We start from the raw sequence: 18,556 nt of genomic DNA, 5'->3' as shown, positions 1-18,556 counted from the left end.
CAACCTTACTGAAGCATATATCACTCATTGGCCTATCCCTCTATGCTGGCACAGATCTACTACTGACAGGGATCCTCTCAGGATCCCTCACCCTTGACCCATCCTCCTCCTACTATCTTCACTGCCTCAGCATACGACATCTTCTGCATTACTCTGGCCACCTCAACATGCCTCTCTCGCACTGGAAACTTCCGAACCCAGGCAACATGGGAATCCCTATGTTTTTCCACCAAAACTACACAATCCTCTGTCCCATGCCCTCCTGCACACTTCCCACATATTGGAATCTCCCTCCTGTTACATGACTATACACATGGCACCAGAAACACAGCAGTGGGTTCAGCACAAAAACTCTAACAGGATAACTCACAGTTCCGTATATGCTTTGGCAGTTTGATTTTCATTCAAATCAAATTGTGGAAAAACCTGAAAATGACTCATTTTATTGAGTTTGGATTCATCATTTTATGAACGAAAATCAGATGTCAACTAGTTTTTCTCGTTAATGGCATCGAGTAATAGAAAATAAATGATAACATTTCTATCCCAGTTTCCTTTTCTTCATACCTGGAAGTACACACCCCCTAATATAATGTTCACTGTGCATAGCAGGGTGTTTGTTTCCAGTCTGGGTTGAGCTGCAGTGTCTGCATCACAGAGAAAGGATTAGACATTTGTGTGACAGGAAGATAAAAATAGTAATATTAGCTAAGATGCTTAACTTATCATGATGTTAGCATGCCAATAGAACAAACTCAACAACAACTGAATAAAGTTGCCTTGCACTGCCTGGTTAGCTGTCTAACATTACTGCTGGCTAACTGACTAGCTAGCTAGACATAACTGGCTACTGGCTATACACATGCTAGCTAGTAGTAGCTAGGGAAGTAAGTGTGTCCCTCAACCTGCTACAAGATGAAGCTGCCCGGCCAGAGGTACCTGCTGCATACATTTTTTAATTTCTCCATTACTTTCTGTAGCTAGCTTAGCTAGATCTTCTGCCTGGCTGATGCTTATTAACTGAGTAATAATGAACTGCAGTTACTATAAATGTTTAACTATCCAAGCTGCTTCACAACCGGCCGTGATTGGGAGTCGCATAGGCCGGGGCACAATTGGCCCAGTGCCCGGGGTAGGCCATCATTGTAAATAAGAATTTGTTCTTAACGGTCTTGCCTAGTTAAATAAAATAGCTAACTGTCCCTTTGCATAGCAATTTCTAACACATTCAATTTTGTGTGTGTGTGTGTGTGCGTGGGGAGGGGGGGGGTCGGAATGTGCCCACATCATATGCACTTGATCCAGTGCATTAAGTTAAAATCAGCCTTCTATTAATGTGGGTATATTTCACAAACCTAATTTTACTGCTTAATGTAAGGCAGTCGCTTAGGGCCGCACACATATCCATTTTCTATGTGGCTCAGTTGGTAGAGCATGGCGCTTGCAAAGCCAGAGGTGTAGGTTTGATTCCCAGCACATATGTATGCACTCACTAGTGTAAGTTGTTCTGGATAAGAGCGTCTGCTAAATGACAAAATGTAAAAATGTGTGTGGATACTAAATTAAATACTATGACAATTATTGTAATTTATACCAAACACCTTTCAGGGGGGCTGATGATCATTGATACAGAGGCAGTCTGATATGACTTGACTACTGATTCCCCCTACACTTTCTCATTCAAAGTACCATTCACACAGCCCAGAAGCTCTCAAGGTCCTACAGTATTTCCCCCTACAACACCTTGATGAGAAGTAAAATGCCTCTACCCATGACTGTAAGTTGGCATATCTCTCTAACCCTGCTGTACACTACCGTGTTGAGACAATCTGACTCTTGAACAGTATTACACTATTTTTAAATGTAATGGCCAACATTGATCTCTCATCCTCACAGTTCACTCACTCAGATGTACAGTTGAAGTCGGAAGTTTAGATACGCTTAGGTTGGAATCATTAAAACTCATTTTTCAACCACTCCACACCTTTCTTGATACCGAACTATAGTTTTGGCAAGTTGGTTAGAACATCTACTTTGTGCATGACACAAGTCATTTTTCCAACAATTTTTTGCAGACAGATTATTTCACTTATAATTCACTGTATCACAATTCCAGTGGGTCATAATTTTACATACACTAAGTTGACTGTGCCTTTAAACAGCTTGGAAAATTCCAGAAAATGATGTCATGGCTTTATAAGCTTCTGAAAGGCTAATTGACCTCATTTGAGTCAACTGGAGGTGTACCTGTGGATATATTTCAAGGCCTACCTTCAAACTCAGTGCCTCTTTGCTTGACATCATGGAATAATCCAAATAAATCAGCCAAGACCTCAGAAAAAAAATTGTAGACCTCCACAAGTCTGGTTCATCCTTGGGAGCAATTTCCAAATGCCTGAATGTTCATCTGTACAAACAATAGTATGCAAGTATAAACACCATGGGACCACGCAGCCATCATACCGCTCAGGAAGGAGACGCATTCTGTCTCCTAGAGATGAACGTACTTCATTGCGAAAAGTGCACATCAATCCCAGAACAACAGCAAGGGACCTTGTGAAGATGCTGGAGGAAAAAAGTACAAAAGTGTCTATATCCACAGTAAATCGAGTCCTATAATGTCATAACCTGAAAGGCTGCTCAGCAAGGAAGAAGCCACTGCTACAAATCCGCCATTAAAAAAGTCAGACCACGGTTTACAACTGCACATGGGGACAAAGATCATACTTTTTGGAGAAATGTCCTCTGGTCTGATGAAACAAAAATAGAATTGTTTGGCCATAATGAACATTGTTATGTTTGGAGGGAAAAGGGGGAGGCTTGCAAGCCGAAGAACACCAGTCTAACCGTGAAGCACGGGGGTGGCAGCATCATGTTGTGGTGGTGCTTTGCTGCAGGAGGGACTGGTGCACTTCACAAAATAGATGGCATTATGAGGGAGGAAAATTATGTGGATCTCAAGACATCAATTAGGAAGTTAAAGTTTGGTCGAAAATGGGTCTTGCAAATGGACAATGACCCCAAGCATACTTCCAAAGTTGTGGCAAAATGGCTTAAGGACAACAAAATCACAAAGCCCTGACATCAATCCTATAGAAAATGTGTGGTCAGAACTGAAAAAGCATATGCGAGCAGGGAGGCCTACAAACCTGTCTCAGTTACACCAGCTCTGTCAGGAGGAACGGGCCAAAATTCACCCAACTTATTGTGGGAAGCTTGCGGAAGGCCACCTGAAACGTTTGTCCCAACTTAAACAATTTAAAGGCAATGCTACTAAATTCTAATTGAGTGTATGCAAACTTCTGACCCACTGTAAATGTGATGAAAGAAATAAAAGCTGAAATAGTATCAGAATGCTTGGACTGCAGCTGAGACTCTCTTCTCATTCCTCTCTTCTCAATCTTTTAAGGAAAGTACGTTCTTTACACTTCCGGTTGTGCATGATGCTTTCAAGGTGTCTCTTTCGTGTTTGCGTGGTATTACCTATTGATGACTCCTTTGCTTCTGAATTGGTGTCCACATCAGGCATTTTACTTGTTACCTGATTGTTAGAATACTGCTTCCCCTTCACATCATTTGAATGATCCCTTCACTGCCACATGGTTTCTCTCTTTCTCTCCAGGATACATTAGGGGAAGTTGCTTTGTTGTTGGCACCAATCCCAGGCTGCCAGACAACATCAATGACTTTCACCAGACGTTTAGTTACTCGTCTTCTACTTAAGTCTTTGCTAATCCCTTTCATCAACAGACGGGACCGACATATGGACGGAAGTTCATGACTGGCTATCTGTCTTCGAAAGGGTCGCTGCATCGGCCGGTCGAGTGGGAAGGCTGCTGAGATCTATGCGTCAACCCTATCATCAGGCACGATGCCAGGTAAACCCAGCAATGTAGTCTCAAAACATACACGTATAGAGAAAAGGGTTCCAACTAAAACCATGTAGGGTTATTCGGCTTGTCCCTGTAGGAGAACCCTTTATGGTTCTAGGTATATGAAGAGTTCTATGTAGAACTCTCTGTTAAAGGTTCTACCTAGAACTCAAATCAAATTTTATTTGTCACATACACATGGTTATCAGATGTTAATGCGAGTGTAGCGAAATGCTTGTGCTTCTAGTTCCGACCATGCAGTAATATCTAACAAGTAATCTAACCTAACAATTTCACAACAGCTACCTTATACACACAAGTGTAAAAATATATGAATGAGTGATGGTACAGAACGGCATAGGCAAGATGCAGTAGATGGTATCGAGTACAGTATATACATATGAGATGAGTAATGTAGGCTATGTAAACATTATATAAAGTGGCATTGTTTAAAGTGGCCAGTGATACATTTAATTACATCAATTTTTCCATTATTAAAGTGGCTAGAGTTGAGTCAGCAGCCACTCAATGTTAGTGATGGCTGTTTAACAGTCTGATACCTAGAACCCTCCGTGAAGGGTTATACATAGAATGATTCTATCTTCTAAGGGTTCTACCCTACTCCTTTGCCAAGAAACCTGTAGCACAATGAAACAGAGCCGCTTTACCAACCAGTTTGTTTCTATGATGGAAAAAGTCAGAAAAGCTTATGGAATATTTCTATAATTATAATAAGTTAATGATCTAGCTGAAAGTGAAGAATCCCTCTGATTATAGATAAAAGGCTATGCCAAAACATAGCAGGTTTCCAGTGTATTTGATAAAGGATTTTTTGGGGGGGGGCTTTCTATTAGGGTGCATGGAATCTTAATGCTGTACCATACAACACAAAGTACATTGGTCATAAACTGCATGTTGACCAAAACGGAAAGCTTGTCATGTTTTGCGTGACCCATGTTTTTTCCGTTTATGGATAGAGTAAGAAAATAGTGGGTCATTCCACCAATCCTCTGAAGAACAATTTGCCAGTCTATCAATCATTACAGGTAGGCCTAATAAGTTTATTCATCTCGCTCTCTCCCAATCAAATTGTAATTGTCACATATGCCGAATACAATAGGTGTAGCTTTAGTGTGAAATACTTACTTACAAGCCCTTAACCAAAAATGCAGTTAAGAATATAGTTCAGAAAATATTTACTAAATAAACAAAAGAAGAGAATACTAAAGTAACACAATAAAATTAAAATAATGAGGCTATGTACAGGGGGTACCGGTACAGAGTCAGTGTGCGGGAGTACAGGTTAGTCAAGGTCATTTGTACATATAGGGGTAAAGTGACTATGCATAGATAATAAACAGCGAGTAGCAGCAGTGTTAAAACAAGGGGTGGGGGTCAATGCACATAGTCCAGGTGGCCATTTGATTAATTGTTCATCAGTATTATGGCTTGGGGGTAGAAGCTGTTAAGGAGCCTTTTGGACCTAGATTTGGCGCTCTGCTACAGCCTACTTTTTGAGGATCTGAGGGGACTAAGCAGGCACCCCTGAGGGGCCCACATGTTGAGGATCAGCGTGGCAGATGTGTTGTTGTCTACCGTTACCACCAGGGGGCGGCCCATCAGGAAGTCCAGGATGCAGTTGCAGAGGGGGTATTTAGTCCCAGGGTCCTTAGCTTAGTGATTAGCTTTGTGGGCACTATGGTATGGAATGCTGAGCTGTAGTCAATGAATAGCATTCTCACATAGGTGTTCCTTTTGTCCAGGTGGAAAAGCTTCTATCTCAAGGCCATCAGACTGTTAAATAGCCATCACTAGCACAGAAAGGCTGAAGCCTTTAATAAATGGAACACTAGTCACTTTAAATAATGTAACTTGTATGTATATAAACTTAGCAAAAACATAAATGTCCTCTCACTGTCAACTGCGGTTATTTTCAGCAAACTTAACATGTGTAAATATTCAACAACTGAGACATAAACTGAACAAGTTCCACAGACATGTGACTAACAGAAATTGAATAATGTGTCTCTGAACAAAGGGGGGGATAAAAATCTAAAGTAACAGTCAGTATCTGGTGAGGACACCAGCTGCATTAAGTACTGCAGTGCATCTCCTCATGGACTGTACCAAATTTGCCAGTTCTTGCTGTGAGATGTTATCCCACTCTTCCACCAAGGCACCTGCAAGTTTCCGGACATTTCTGGGGGGATTGGCCCTAGCCCCCACCCTCCGATCCAACAGGTCCCAGACGTGTTCAATGGGATTGAGATCCGGGCTCTTTGCTAGCCATGGCAGAACACTGACATTCCTGTCTTGCAGGAAATCACACACAGAACGAGCAGAATGGTTGGTGGCATTGTCATGCTGGAGGGTCATGTCAGGATGAGCCTGCAGGAAGGGTACCACATGAGGGAGGAGGAAGATGTCTTCATGTAACGCATGATTGCCTGCAATGACAACAGGATCTGTCCGATGATACTGTGACACACCACCCCAGACCATGACGGACCCTCCACCTCCAAATCAAATCAAATAAAATTTTATTTGTCACATACACATCGTTAGCAGATGTTAATGCGAGTGTAGCGAAATGCTTGTGCTTCTAGTTCCGACAATGCAGTGATAACCAACAAGTAATCTAACTAACAATTCCAAAACTACTGTCTTATACACAGTGTAAGGGGATAAATAATATGTACATAAGGATATATGAATGAGTGATGGTACCGGGCAGCATACAGTAGATGGTATCGAGTACAGTATATACATATGAGATGAGTATGTAGACAAAGTAAACAAAGTGGCATAGTTAAAGTGGCTGATACATGTATTACATAAGGATGCAGTCGATGATATAGAGTACAGTATATACGTATGCATATGAGATGAATAATGTAGGGTAAGTAACATTATATAAGGTAGCATTGTTTAAAGTGGCTAGTGATATATTTACATCATTTCCCATCAATTCCCATTATTAAAGTGGCTGGAGTTGGGTCAGTGTCAATGACAGTGTGTTGGCAGCAGCCACTCAATGTTAGTGGTGGCTGTTTAACAGTCTGATGGCCTTGAGATAGAAGCTGTTTTTCAGTCTCTCGGTCCCAGCTTTGATGCACCTGTACTGACCTCGCCTTCTGGATGATAGCGGGGTGAACAGGCAGTGGCTCGGGTGGTTGATGTCCTTGATGATGGCCTTCCTGTAACATCGGGTGGTGTAGGTGTCCTGGAGGGCAGGTAGTTTGCCCCCGGTGATGCGTTGTGCAGACCTCACTACCCTCTGGAGAGCCTTACGGTTGAGGGCGGAGCAGTTGCCGTACCAGGCGGTGATACAGCCCGCCAGGATGCTCTCGATTGTGCATCTGTAGAAGTTTGTGAGTGCTTTTGGTGACAAGCCAAATTTCTTCAGCCTCCTGAGGTTGAAGAGGCGCTGCTGCGCCTTCTTCACGACGCTGTCAGTGTGAGTGGACCAATTCAGTTTGTATGTGATGTGTATGCCGAGGAACTTAAAACTTGCTACCCTCTCCACTACTGTTCCATCGATGTGGATAGGGGGGTGTTCCCTCTGCTGTTTCCTGAAGTCCACAATCATCTCCTTAGTTTTGTTGACGTTGAGTGTGAGGTTATTTTCCTGACACCACACTCCGAGGGCCCTCACCTCCTCCCTGTAGGCCGTCTCGTCGTTGTTGGTAATCAAGCCTACCACTGTTGTGTCGTCCGCAAACTTGATGATTGAGTTGGAGGCGTGCGTGGCCACGCAGTCGTGGGTGAACAGGGAGTACAGGAGAGGGCTCAGAACGCACCCTTGTAGGGCCCCTGTGTTGAGGATCAGTGGGGAGGAGATGTTGTTGCCTACCCTCACCACCTGGGGGCAGCCCGTCAGGAAGTCCAGTACCCAGTTGCACAGGGCGGGGTCGAGACCCAGGGTCTCGAGCTTGATGACGAGCTTGGAGGGTACTATGGTGTTGAATGCCGAGCTGTAGTCGATGAACAGCATTCTCACATAGGTATTCCTCTTGTCCAGGTGGGTGAGGGCAGTGTGCAGTGTGGTTGAGATTGCGTCGTCTGTGGACCTATTTGGGCGGTAAGCAAATTGGAGTGGGTCTAGGGTGTCAGGTAGGGTGGAGGTGATATGGTCCTTGACTAGTCTCTCAAAGCACTTCATGATGACGGAAGTGAGTGCTACGGGGTGGTAGTCATTTAGCTCAGTTACCTTAGCTTTCTTGGGAACAGGAACAATGGTGGCCCTCTTGAAGCATGTGGGAACAGCAGACTGGTATAGGGATTGATTGAATATGTCCGTAAACACACCGGCCAGCTGGTCTGCACATGCTCTGAGGGCGCGGCTGGGGATGCCGTCTGGGCCTGCAGCCTTGCGAGGGTTAACACGTTTAAATGTCTTACTCACCTCGGCTGCAGTGAAGGAGAGACCGCATGTTTTCGTTGCAGGCCGTGTCAGTGGCACTGTATTGTCCTCAAAGCGGGCAAAAAAGTTATTTAGTCTGCCTGGGAGCAAGACATCCTGGTCCGTGACTAGGCTGGGTTTCTTCTTGTAGTCTGTGATTGACTGTAGACCCTGCCACATGCCTCTTGTGTCTGAGCCGTTGAATTGAGATTCTACTTTGTCTCTGTACTGACGCTTAGCTTGTTTAATAGCCTTGCGGAGGGAATAGCTGCATTGTTTATATTCGGTTATGTTACCAGACACCTTGCCCTAATTAAAAGCAGTGGTTTGCGCTTTCAGTTTCACGCGAATGCTGACATCAATCCACGGTTTCTGTATTAGGGAATGTTTTTATCGTTGCTATGGGAACGACATCTTCAACGCACGTTCTAATGAACTCGCACACCGAATCAGCGTATTCGTCAATATTTTTATCTGACGCAATACGAAACATGTCCCAGTCCACGTGATGGAAGCAGTCTTGGAGTGTGGAGTCAGCTTGGTCGGACCAGCGTTGGACAGACCTCAGCGTGGTAGCCTCTTGTTTAAGTTTCTGTCTGTAGGCAGGGATCAACAAAATGGAGTCGTGGTCAGCTCTTCCGAAAGGGGGGCGGGGCAGGGCCTTATATGCGTTGCGGAAGTTAGAGTAACAATGATCCAAGGTTTTACCACCCCTGATTGCGCAATCGATATGCTGATAAAATTTAGGGAGTCTTGTTTTCAGATTAGCTTTGTTAAAATCCCCAGCTACAATGAATGCAGCCTCCGAATAAGTCGATCCCGCTCCAGAGTACAGAACTCGGTGTAACGCTCATTCCATCGATGATAAATGTGAATCCGACCATCAACCCTGGTGAGACAAAACCGCGACTCGTCAGTGAAGAGGACTTTTTGCCAGTCCTGTCTGGTCCAGCAACGGTGGGTTTGTGCCCATAGGCGACGTTGTTGCCGGTGATGTCTGGTGAGGACCTGCCTTACAACAGGCCTACAAGCACTCAGTCCAGCCTCTCTCAGCCTATTGCGGACAGTCTGAGAACTGATGGAGGGGTTGTGCGTTCCTGGTGTAACTCGGGCAGTTGTCATCCTGTACCTGTCCCGCAGGTGTGATGTCCGGATGTACCGATCCTGTGCAGGTATTACACGTGGTCTGCCACTGCGAGGATGATCAGCTGTTCATCCTGTCTCCCTGTAGCACTGTCTTAGGCTTCTCACAGTACGGACATTGCAATTTATTGCCCTGGCCACATCTGTAGTCCTCATGCCTCCTTGCAGCATGCCTAAGGCACGTTCACGCAGATGAGCAGGGACCCTGGGCATCTTTCTCTTGGTGTTTTTCAGAATCAGTAGAAAGGCCTCTTTAGTGTCCTAAGTTTTTATTACTGTGACCTTAATTGCCTACCGTCTGTAAGCTGTTGGTGTCTTAATGACCGTTCCACAGGTGCATTTTCAGTAATTGTTAATGATTCATTGAACAAGCATGGGAAACATGTGTTTAAACTCTTTACAATGAAGATCTGTGAAGTTATTTTAATTTTTTCGAATTATCTTTGAAAGACAGGGTCCTAAAAAGGGACATTTATTTTTTTGCTGTGTTTACTGTGTTCTATACTATATACTGTATCTCAGTCTATGCCGCTCTGACATTGCCCGTCCATAGAAACTCAGCAAAAAGAGAAACGTCCCTTTTACCACCTGGCTACATAAAGACGTGGGTGACTCCAAATAGGAATTTAATACAACATTATAATCCATTGGTTAGAATTGAAAATATGTCTTCTCCCTTTCCCAACACCAACAAATACACACAAGTTGACACAGGATCAGCAGCAGTGCGGAGCCCCTGGATTGAGAACAATTGTGGGGGGTTTGGTGCCTTGCTCAATGGCTGGAGATGGTCCATGGGATCAATGACCAGCAGTGTTCCAGCTGCCAGTTAAGTTCAGTTCCCATTTTTATGTTGCTCCAGCTGCTGGTCTGCCTCTCCAACCCCTATTTCCTAATCCTGTTTCTCAATCAAGCCTTATTTTTTCCTAACACTACACAGCTGATTCAAATAATCAACGTAGTCTTCATCAAGCACTCATCACCCTTCTTACGAGTGCTGGCCAGCCCAAAGTCAGTGACCATAATCTTAGAGTCTGCATTTAAACTGGTAGCTGGGAGGCTCCTATGTACCATCTCCTGCAATTTCCCATGGGTGCTGCACTGCAGGGTGTTGGGAAAATCAGAAGACACAATTTCCATTCTAACCAATGGACAATAAAGTATATATTCTATCTGTTCTTGACACAAGTGGCAGTTTACACAATATGTTATGAATTGCAATTCGTTCAATATGGATGTCCATTTCATCAAAAGTATTAGAACACCTACTCATTCAAGGGTTTTTCTGTATTTGTACTAGACATCAAAACTATGAAATAACACATATGGAATCATGTAGCAACCAAAAAAGTGTTAAACAAATAAACAATTATTTTGTATTTGCGATTCTTCAAAGTAGCCACCCTTTGCCTCACACGCTTGACATTCTCTCAACCAGCTTCACGAGGTAGTCACCTGGAATGCATGTCAATCAACAGGTGTGCCTTGTTAAATGTTGTGGAATTTCTTTCCTTCTTAATGCAATTGAGCCAATCAGTTGTGTTGTGACAAGATAGGGGGGGTATAGAGAAGATAGCCCTATTTGGTAAAATATCAAGTCCATATTATGGCAACAGCTCAAATAAGCAAAGAGAAATTACAGTCCATCATTACTTTAAGACATTAAGTTTCGTCAATACGGGAAATTTCAAGAACATTTGCAGTCGTAAAAACCATCAAGTGCTATGATGAAACTGTCTCTCCTGAGGACCGCCACAGGAAAGGAAGACCCAGAGTTACCTCTGCTGCAGAGAACAAATTCAATAGAGTTACCAGCCTCAGAAATTGCAGCCCAAATAAATGCTTCAGAGTTCAAGAAACAGACACATCTCTACATCAACTGTTCAGAGGAGACTGTGAATCAGGCCTTCATGGTCAAATTGCTGCAAAAAGACACCAATAAGAAGAAGAGACTTGCTTGGGACAAGAAGCGAGAACAATGGACATTAAATCTGTGGAAATCTGTCCTGTGGTCTAAGTCCAAAATTGGAGATTTTTGGATCCAACCCTCGTGTCTTTGTGAGACGCAGTGTGGGTGAATGGATGATAAAAGCGTCTGCTAAATGGCATATATTATTATATTATTATTACGCAAGTGTAGTTCCACCGTGAAGCGTGAAGGAGAAGGTATAATGGTGTGGGGGTGCTTTGCTGGTGACACTGTCTGTTATTTATTTTGAATTCAAGGCACACTTAACCAGCATGGCTACCACAGCATTCTGCAGTGATACGCCATCCCATCTGGTTTGTTTTTCAACAGAACAATGACCGAAAACACACCTCCAGGCTGTGTAAGGTGACCTGGCCTCCATAATCACCCTACCTCAACCCATTTTGTTATTTTTATTTAACCTTTATTTAACTAGGCAAGTCAGTTAAGAACAAATTCTTATTTACAATGATGTCCTACCAAAAGGCCTCCTGTGGGGACAGTGGCTGGGATTAAAAATAAATAAAATATAAATATAGGACAAAACACATCATGACAAGAGGCAACACAGCACTACATGAAGAGAGACCTAAGACAACAACATGGTAGCAACACAACATGCTACAAACATTATTGGGCACAAACAGCACAAAAGGCAAGAAGGCAGAGACAACCTTGCATCATGCAAGGCAACCACAACTGTCAGTAAGAGTGTCCATGATTGAGTCTTTGAATGAAGAGATAAAACTGTCCAGTTTGAGTGTTTGTTGCAGCTTGTTCCAGCTGCTAGCTGCAGCGAACTGAAAAGACGAGAGACCCAGGGATGTGTGTGCTTTGGGGCCCTTTAACAGAAGGTGCATGGCAGAATGGGTGGAGGATGAGGGTTGCAGTAGAATTTTGATGAGTTGGACTGCAAAGTGAAGGGAAAAGCAGCCAACACGTGTTCAGCATATGTGGGAACTCCTTCAAGACGGTTGGAAAAGCATTCCTCGTGAAGCTGGTTTCGAGAATGCCAAGAGTTTGCAAAGCTGTCCACTGTCCACCATCCACTGTCTCGCTTCCTTCACCCTCCAAGTTTCTAGCCAGCTAGCAAACATCCTAGTTAGCTGCCTAAATCTTTGTCCTCTTCCAGTTGATGATAATACGCATCAATCAAAATGCTATGGCACCGCCCATTCTGTATGGAGGACGGAGTACACCGGTTGGACATCTTGGACGAAATCTCCTTATTATACCTCAGTGGTTACAAGTTATCCAGTTAAAACCTTACTTCGTCCACTAGATTACTAATTGGGTGCACTGTGTTGAAGCTGCCGTGCATCCATTTTGGCACTCCCCCACCATTGTAAAAAATGGTTGTAAAGAATGGCTCCGCCATTTCCTGGTTGCTAAAACTATAATAGTTTGCCTAATTTCAGTTTGTGATTAAATAAGATGGTACAATGACTCTCTACACTATACCATCTAAACCGCTGTGAAATATATTTTCCATAACCAAAAATATTGTTGTTTCAGCTGTTTGAAAATACAGTAAAAGATGCAAAAAACTAAACTTAAGAATGGGCCGCATGGAAATGGCGCACCACGATACCAGATACCCAAATTGGTCTACACGGAGAAGTTCTGGTCTGGTCTTAGTTCCTATCTGTCAAAAATATATCAGTTCGTCTCTGATGGTTTGTCATCTGACACATCATTGTAAGGTTTGGCGTTCCTCAAGGTTCCATTTTAGGACCACTATTGTTTTCATGATATATTCTACCTCTTGGTGATGTCATTCGAAAACACAATGTCAACTTTCACTGCTATGTGGATGACACACAGCTGTACATTTCGATCAAACAAATCAAAACTGCCTACCCTGGAAGCCTGTGTTTCAGACATAAGGAGGTGGATGGCGGCAACTGTTTTACTTTTAAACTCGGACAAAACAGAGATGCTAGTTCTAGGTTCCAAGAAACAAAGACATCTGCTGTTGGATCTGACAATTAATCTTGATGGTTGTACAGTCATCTCAAATAACACTGTGAAGGACCTCAGCGTTACTCTGGACACTGATCTCTCTTTTGATGAACATATCAAGAATATTTCAAGGACAGACTTTTTCTGTCTTTGTAACCTTGCAAAAATCTAAATTTTCATCCACAAAATGATGCAGAAAAGCTAATCCATGCTTTTGTCACTTCTAGATTAGACTACTGCAATGCTCTACTCTCCGGCTACCCAGATAAAGGTCTAAATAAACTTAATATATATATATATATGTATATATGCCATTTTATATATATATATGCCATTTTAGCAGACGCTTTTATCCAAAGCGACTTACAGTCATGTGTGCATACATTCTACGTATGGGTGGTCCCGGGGATCGAACCCACTACCCTGGCGTTACAAGCGCCATGCTCTACCAACTGAGCTACAGAAGGACCACAACTTAAATTAGTGCTAAACACGGCAGTTAGAATCTTGACTAGAACCAATAAATTTGATTGGATTACTCCAGTGCTGCTTCTCTACACTGGCTTCCCGTTAAGGCTAGGGCTGATTTCGAGGTTTTACAGCTGACCTACAAAGCATTACATGGGCTAGCTCCTACCTATCTCTCCAATTTAGTCCTGCAGTACACACCTACAAGTATGCTACTGTCACAAGACTCAAGTCTCCTTATTGTCCCTAGAATTTCTAAGCAAAAAGCTGGAGGCAGGGCCTTCTCCTATAGAGCTAAATTTTTATGGAATGGTCTGTTTATGTGAGAGACGCAGACGCTCTCAACCTTTAAATCTTTACTGAAGACTCATCTCTTCAGTAGGTCCTATGATTGAGTGTAGTCTGGCCCAGGGGTGTGAAGGTGAACGGCAAGGCACTGGAGCAACTAACCGCCCTTGCTGTCTCTGCTGGCTGGCTCCCCTCTCTCCACTGAGATTCTCTGCCTCTGACCGTATTACGGGGGCTGGATCACTGGCTTACTAGTGCTCTTCCATGCCGTCCCTAGAAGGGATGCGTCACTTGAGTGGATTGAGTCACAGTCGTGATCTTCCTGTCCGGTTTTACGCTCCCTTAGGGCTCGTGAGGTGGAGGAGATCTTGGTGGGCTATACTCAGTCTCAGGGTAGTGTCATGATTCTCTCCTTGGTGAGGCTCAAAGGTGCCAGATCAACTGGCAATGGCTGACAGGAGAGGAGAGCGGTGAGTTGGGCTGGTTTTATGACATAACAAACAAGCATAAATAGTTTGCAGAAACCACCCTCTGGCTCTCTAGTATGAGAAGATGGAAACCTCTTTGTTCCAGAGACCTTTGCTGTCAAAATCCTTTTTCTCCAAGAGAATGAACTTTGGAACAATATTTATAAGATAGGAATGTTAAGAATGGTCCGGGGGGGGATCTAAAGAATAATTCTGTCACATTGTTTATTATTTTGATGTCATTAAGGATGGTATAACAAAGTAACTGTAAGTTAGGAAGGAAGCACATTCTATATGTCAAGATTACATCTAAATGTTGTATAAAATTAATTATGAAGTATCAGAGTATTTTTGATAAGATAGAAATGTGATTTTAGTTTTCTAATGAGAATTGAGACCTGTACATTGCTGGGTTACTACTGGCGTAAAGTGGTCGGGAGCTGAACCCTGAATAATCAACCCTTGATACCAAAAGACGTGAGACGGTGGTGTACACGTTGAAATGGTTAGAAACTCTAAAGCTCTCAACCTCAACACAAGTGAAGATCACCTAGGAGACCAGAAACATTCACAGTCTGCAGCTGTGCATGTAAAAGTGGTCCTAGAACTTTGACTAAAGACACAAGGTGGGAAATAACCATTGATACATCTGAAATATGTGTTCTAACAAACACTCCACTACCAGAGAAGCTCAACAAAGAAGAAGGACATTGTGACCTTTGGTGGACAACCAGAGCCTTACATCGAGCCACTACCCATAGACGGATCGATTGGTTTCAACAGATAGACGACGATTAGGAGCAGCTGTGTGTAAATATATATTGCATTTCTAATCCGAATGAGTGGTGGTTAGGGTGCTAAGTATTCATATTTCTGTGAGCGTAGCTTCCAAATATATTAAAGTGTTGTCTCTCTTTGTCTCTCCCTCTCTTTGCCTACCCCTCCCTCTCCATATGTGTAACAAGCCGTCATATCTTCTCTGTCCCCCAGGGACTTTTATTTCATGTATGTGTATTGTGTTATTATTTAGTTAGTCAATAAATTATTGAATCAATTTGTGTAGTACTGAATGTTCAGAAGGGCTAGGGTTCTTGCAGATCCAAGGCTTACGCGACGTTCAGAATGAGACTGATGAGGTAATAATTAATAATGGACTGTTATTGATGTAAGAGATATATAGATATCTTTGGAGTTTAAGTCGGGAGATAGTAACTTGTTAAAAAACTTTTCACGTGGTGCCCTAAATTCCTAATGAGTTAGTTGTTACATGATTAATTTAATTGAGTAACAATTAAAAATACTTAATTAACAGTCATCACATTAATGGGAGTCACTACAGTAGTAAGTTGGTGGTGTGTTGATATCCCTCTAGGGGTGTGGGAGCTGTGCTTTGGCTAAGTGGGTGAGGTTATATCCTGCCTGGTTGGCTCTATCTGGGGGTATCGTTGGACAGGGACACAGTGTCCCCCGACCCACCCCTGACTCAGCCCTCCCGTATCTATTCTGCAATAGTCTATGCGCTGGGGGCCTAGGGTCAGTCTGTTATATCTGGTGTAATTCTCCTGTCTTATCTGGTGTCCTGTGTGAATTTAAGAATGCTCCCTCTAATTCTCCCTCCCTCTCTCCCTCCCTCCCTCCCTCCCCTCCAAGAGAACTTGAGCCCTAGAACTATCTGGCCTGATGACTCCTTGCTGCCCCCATTTCCACCTGGTTGTGCTGCTGCTCTAGTTTCAACTGCTCTGCCTGCGGCTATGGAACCCTGACCTGTTCACCGGACAAGCTACTTTGTCCCGGACCTGCTGTTTTCGACTCGCTCTCTACCGCATCTGCTGTCTCGACCTCTGATTGCTCGGCTATGAAAAGCCAACTGACATATACTCCTGAGGTAGTGACCTGTTCCACCCTCTACAACCACTGTGATTATTATTTGTCCCTGCTGGTCATCTATTAACGTTTGAACATCTTGAAGAACAATCTGGCCTTATGGCCACGTACTCTTATAATCTCCACCCGGCACAGCCAGAACAGGACTGGCCACCCCTCAGAGCCTGGTTCCTCTCTAGGTTTCTTCCTAGGTTCTGGCCTTTCTATGGAGTTTTTCCTAACCACCGGGCTTCTACATTTGCCTTGCTTGTTGTTTGGGGTTTTAGGCTGGGTTTCTGTATAACACTTTGTGACATCTGCTGATGTAAAAAGGGCTTCATAAATACATTTGATTGTTTGATAGAACATATCTACCGCTTATTAGACATGCTTTTAAGTAGAATGATAGATCTATAACTCATATTTCTATGTGAATTTGGTCGGGTCGCCCAAAAAGTTACATATTGCACTTTAAATAGCATTTGTTTTTGCCACGTGTTCTATTACAGACACCTTAATGCATACTTTTTAAATTAGATTGTGAGCTCAACATACAAATAAAATGTATAATATTTAAAGATTACTAATGTTACTGTCCCCACAAAAAAACACAATTAAATACATGTAGCCAGCTATTGTCGTTCTTTTAACGCAACGTAGCGTAAACAACACTACTAGCTAGCCAGCTAGCCCCCGAATAGCAGCACTGCAGAAACTATTACACTCAACGGAACGACTTGATTAGTGTAGTGTCAACAACGCACCCACTGCCAGCTAGCCTACTTCAGCAATACTTACTGTATCATTTTAATCATTTTAGTCAATAAGATTCTTGCTACGTAGCTTAAATTTCTGAACATTCGAGACGTGTAGTCCACTTGTCATTCCAATCTCCTTTGCATTAGCGTAGCCTCTTCTGTAGCCTGTCAACTATGTGTCTGTTTATCCCTGTTCTCTCCTCTCTGCACAGACCATACAAACGCTCCACACCGCGTGGCCGCGGCCACCCTAATCTGGTGGTCCCAGCGAGCACGACCCACGTGGAGTTCCAGGTCTCCGGTAGCCTCTGGAACTGCCGATCTGCGGTCAACAAGGCAGAGTTCATCTCAGCCTATGCCTCCCTCCAGTCCCTCGACTTCTTGGCACTAACGGAAACATGGATCACCACAGACAACACTGCTACTCCTACTGCTCTCTCTTCGTCCGCCCACGTGTTCTCGCACACCCCGAGAGCTTCTGGTCAGCGGGGTGGTGGCACCGGGATCCTCATCTCTCCCAAGTGGTCATTCTCTCTTTCTCCCCTTACCCATCTGTCTATCGCCTCCTTTGAATTCCATGCTGTCACAGTTACCAGCCCTTTCAAGCTTAACATCCTTATCATTTATCGCCCTCCAGGTTCCCTCGGAGAGTTCATCAATGAGCTTGATGCCTTGATAAGCTCCTTTCCTGAGGACGGCTCATCTCTCACAGTTCTGGGCGACTTTAACCTCCCCACGTCTACCTTTGACTCATTCCTCTCTGCCTCCTTCTTTCCACTCCTCTCCTCTTTTGACCTCACCCTCTCACCTTCCCCCTACTCACAAGGCAGGCAATACGCTCGACCTCATCTTTACTAGATGCTGTTCTTCCACTAACCTCATTGCAACTCCCCTCCAAGTCTCCGACCACTACCTTGTATCCTTTTCCCTCTCGCTCTCATCCAACACCTCCCACACTGCCCCTACTCGGATGGTATCGCGCCGTCCCAACCTTCGCTCTCTCTCCCCCCGCTACTCTCTCCTCTTCCATCCTATCATCTCTTCCCTCCGCTCAAACCTTCTCCAACCTATCTCCTGATTCTGCCTCCTCAACCCTCCTCTCCTCCCTCTCTGCATCCTTTGACTCTCTATGTCCCCTATCCTCCAGGCCGGCTCGGTCCTCCCCTCCCGCTCCGTGGCTCGATGACTCATTGCGAGCTCACAGAACAGGGCTCCGGGCAGCCGAGCGGAAATGGAGGAAAACTCGCCTCCCTGCGGACCTGGCATCCTTTCACTCCCTCCTCTCTACATTTTCCTCCTCTGTCTCTGCTGCTAAAGCCACTTTCTACCACGCTAAATTCCAAGCATCTGCCTCTAACCCTAGG

The 18,556-nt window shown here is 43.9% G+C and overlaps 1 protein-coding gene across 1 annotated transcript in view; it reads left to right on the top strand.

Annotated features, from left to right (window-relative positions):
- Positions 1-3,768: 3,768 nt before the first annotated feature.
- prr5l (proline rich 5 like) overlaps positions 3,769-18,556 on the top strand; it is a 64,429-nt gene continuing 49,641 nt past the window's right edge. The window contains exon 1 of the mRNA XM_046357824.1: positions 3,769-3,878. Within this exon, the coding sequence (XP_046213780.1) occupies positions 3,846-3,878 (33 nt within the window). The 5' untranslated portion in view covers positions 3,769-3,845. The remainder of the gene's footprint in view (positions 3,879-18,556) is intronic.

Source organism: Oncorhynchus gorbuscha, linkage group LG01 (genome assembly GCF_021184085.1).
Source record: "Oncorhynchus gorbuscha isolate QuinsamMale2020 ecotype Even-year linkage group LG01, OgorEven_v1.0, whole genome shotgun sequence".
Lineage (NCBI taxonomy): Eukaryota > Metazoa > Chordata > Actinopteri > Salmoniformes > Salmonidae > Oncorhynchus > Oncorhynchus gorbuscha.
This window is presented reverse-complemented; position numbering and strand designations above follow the sequence as displayed.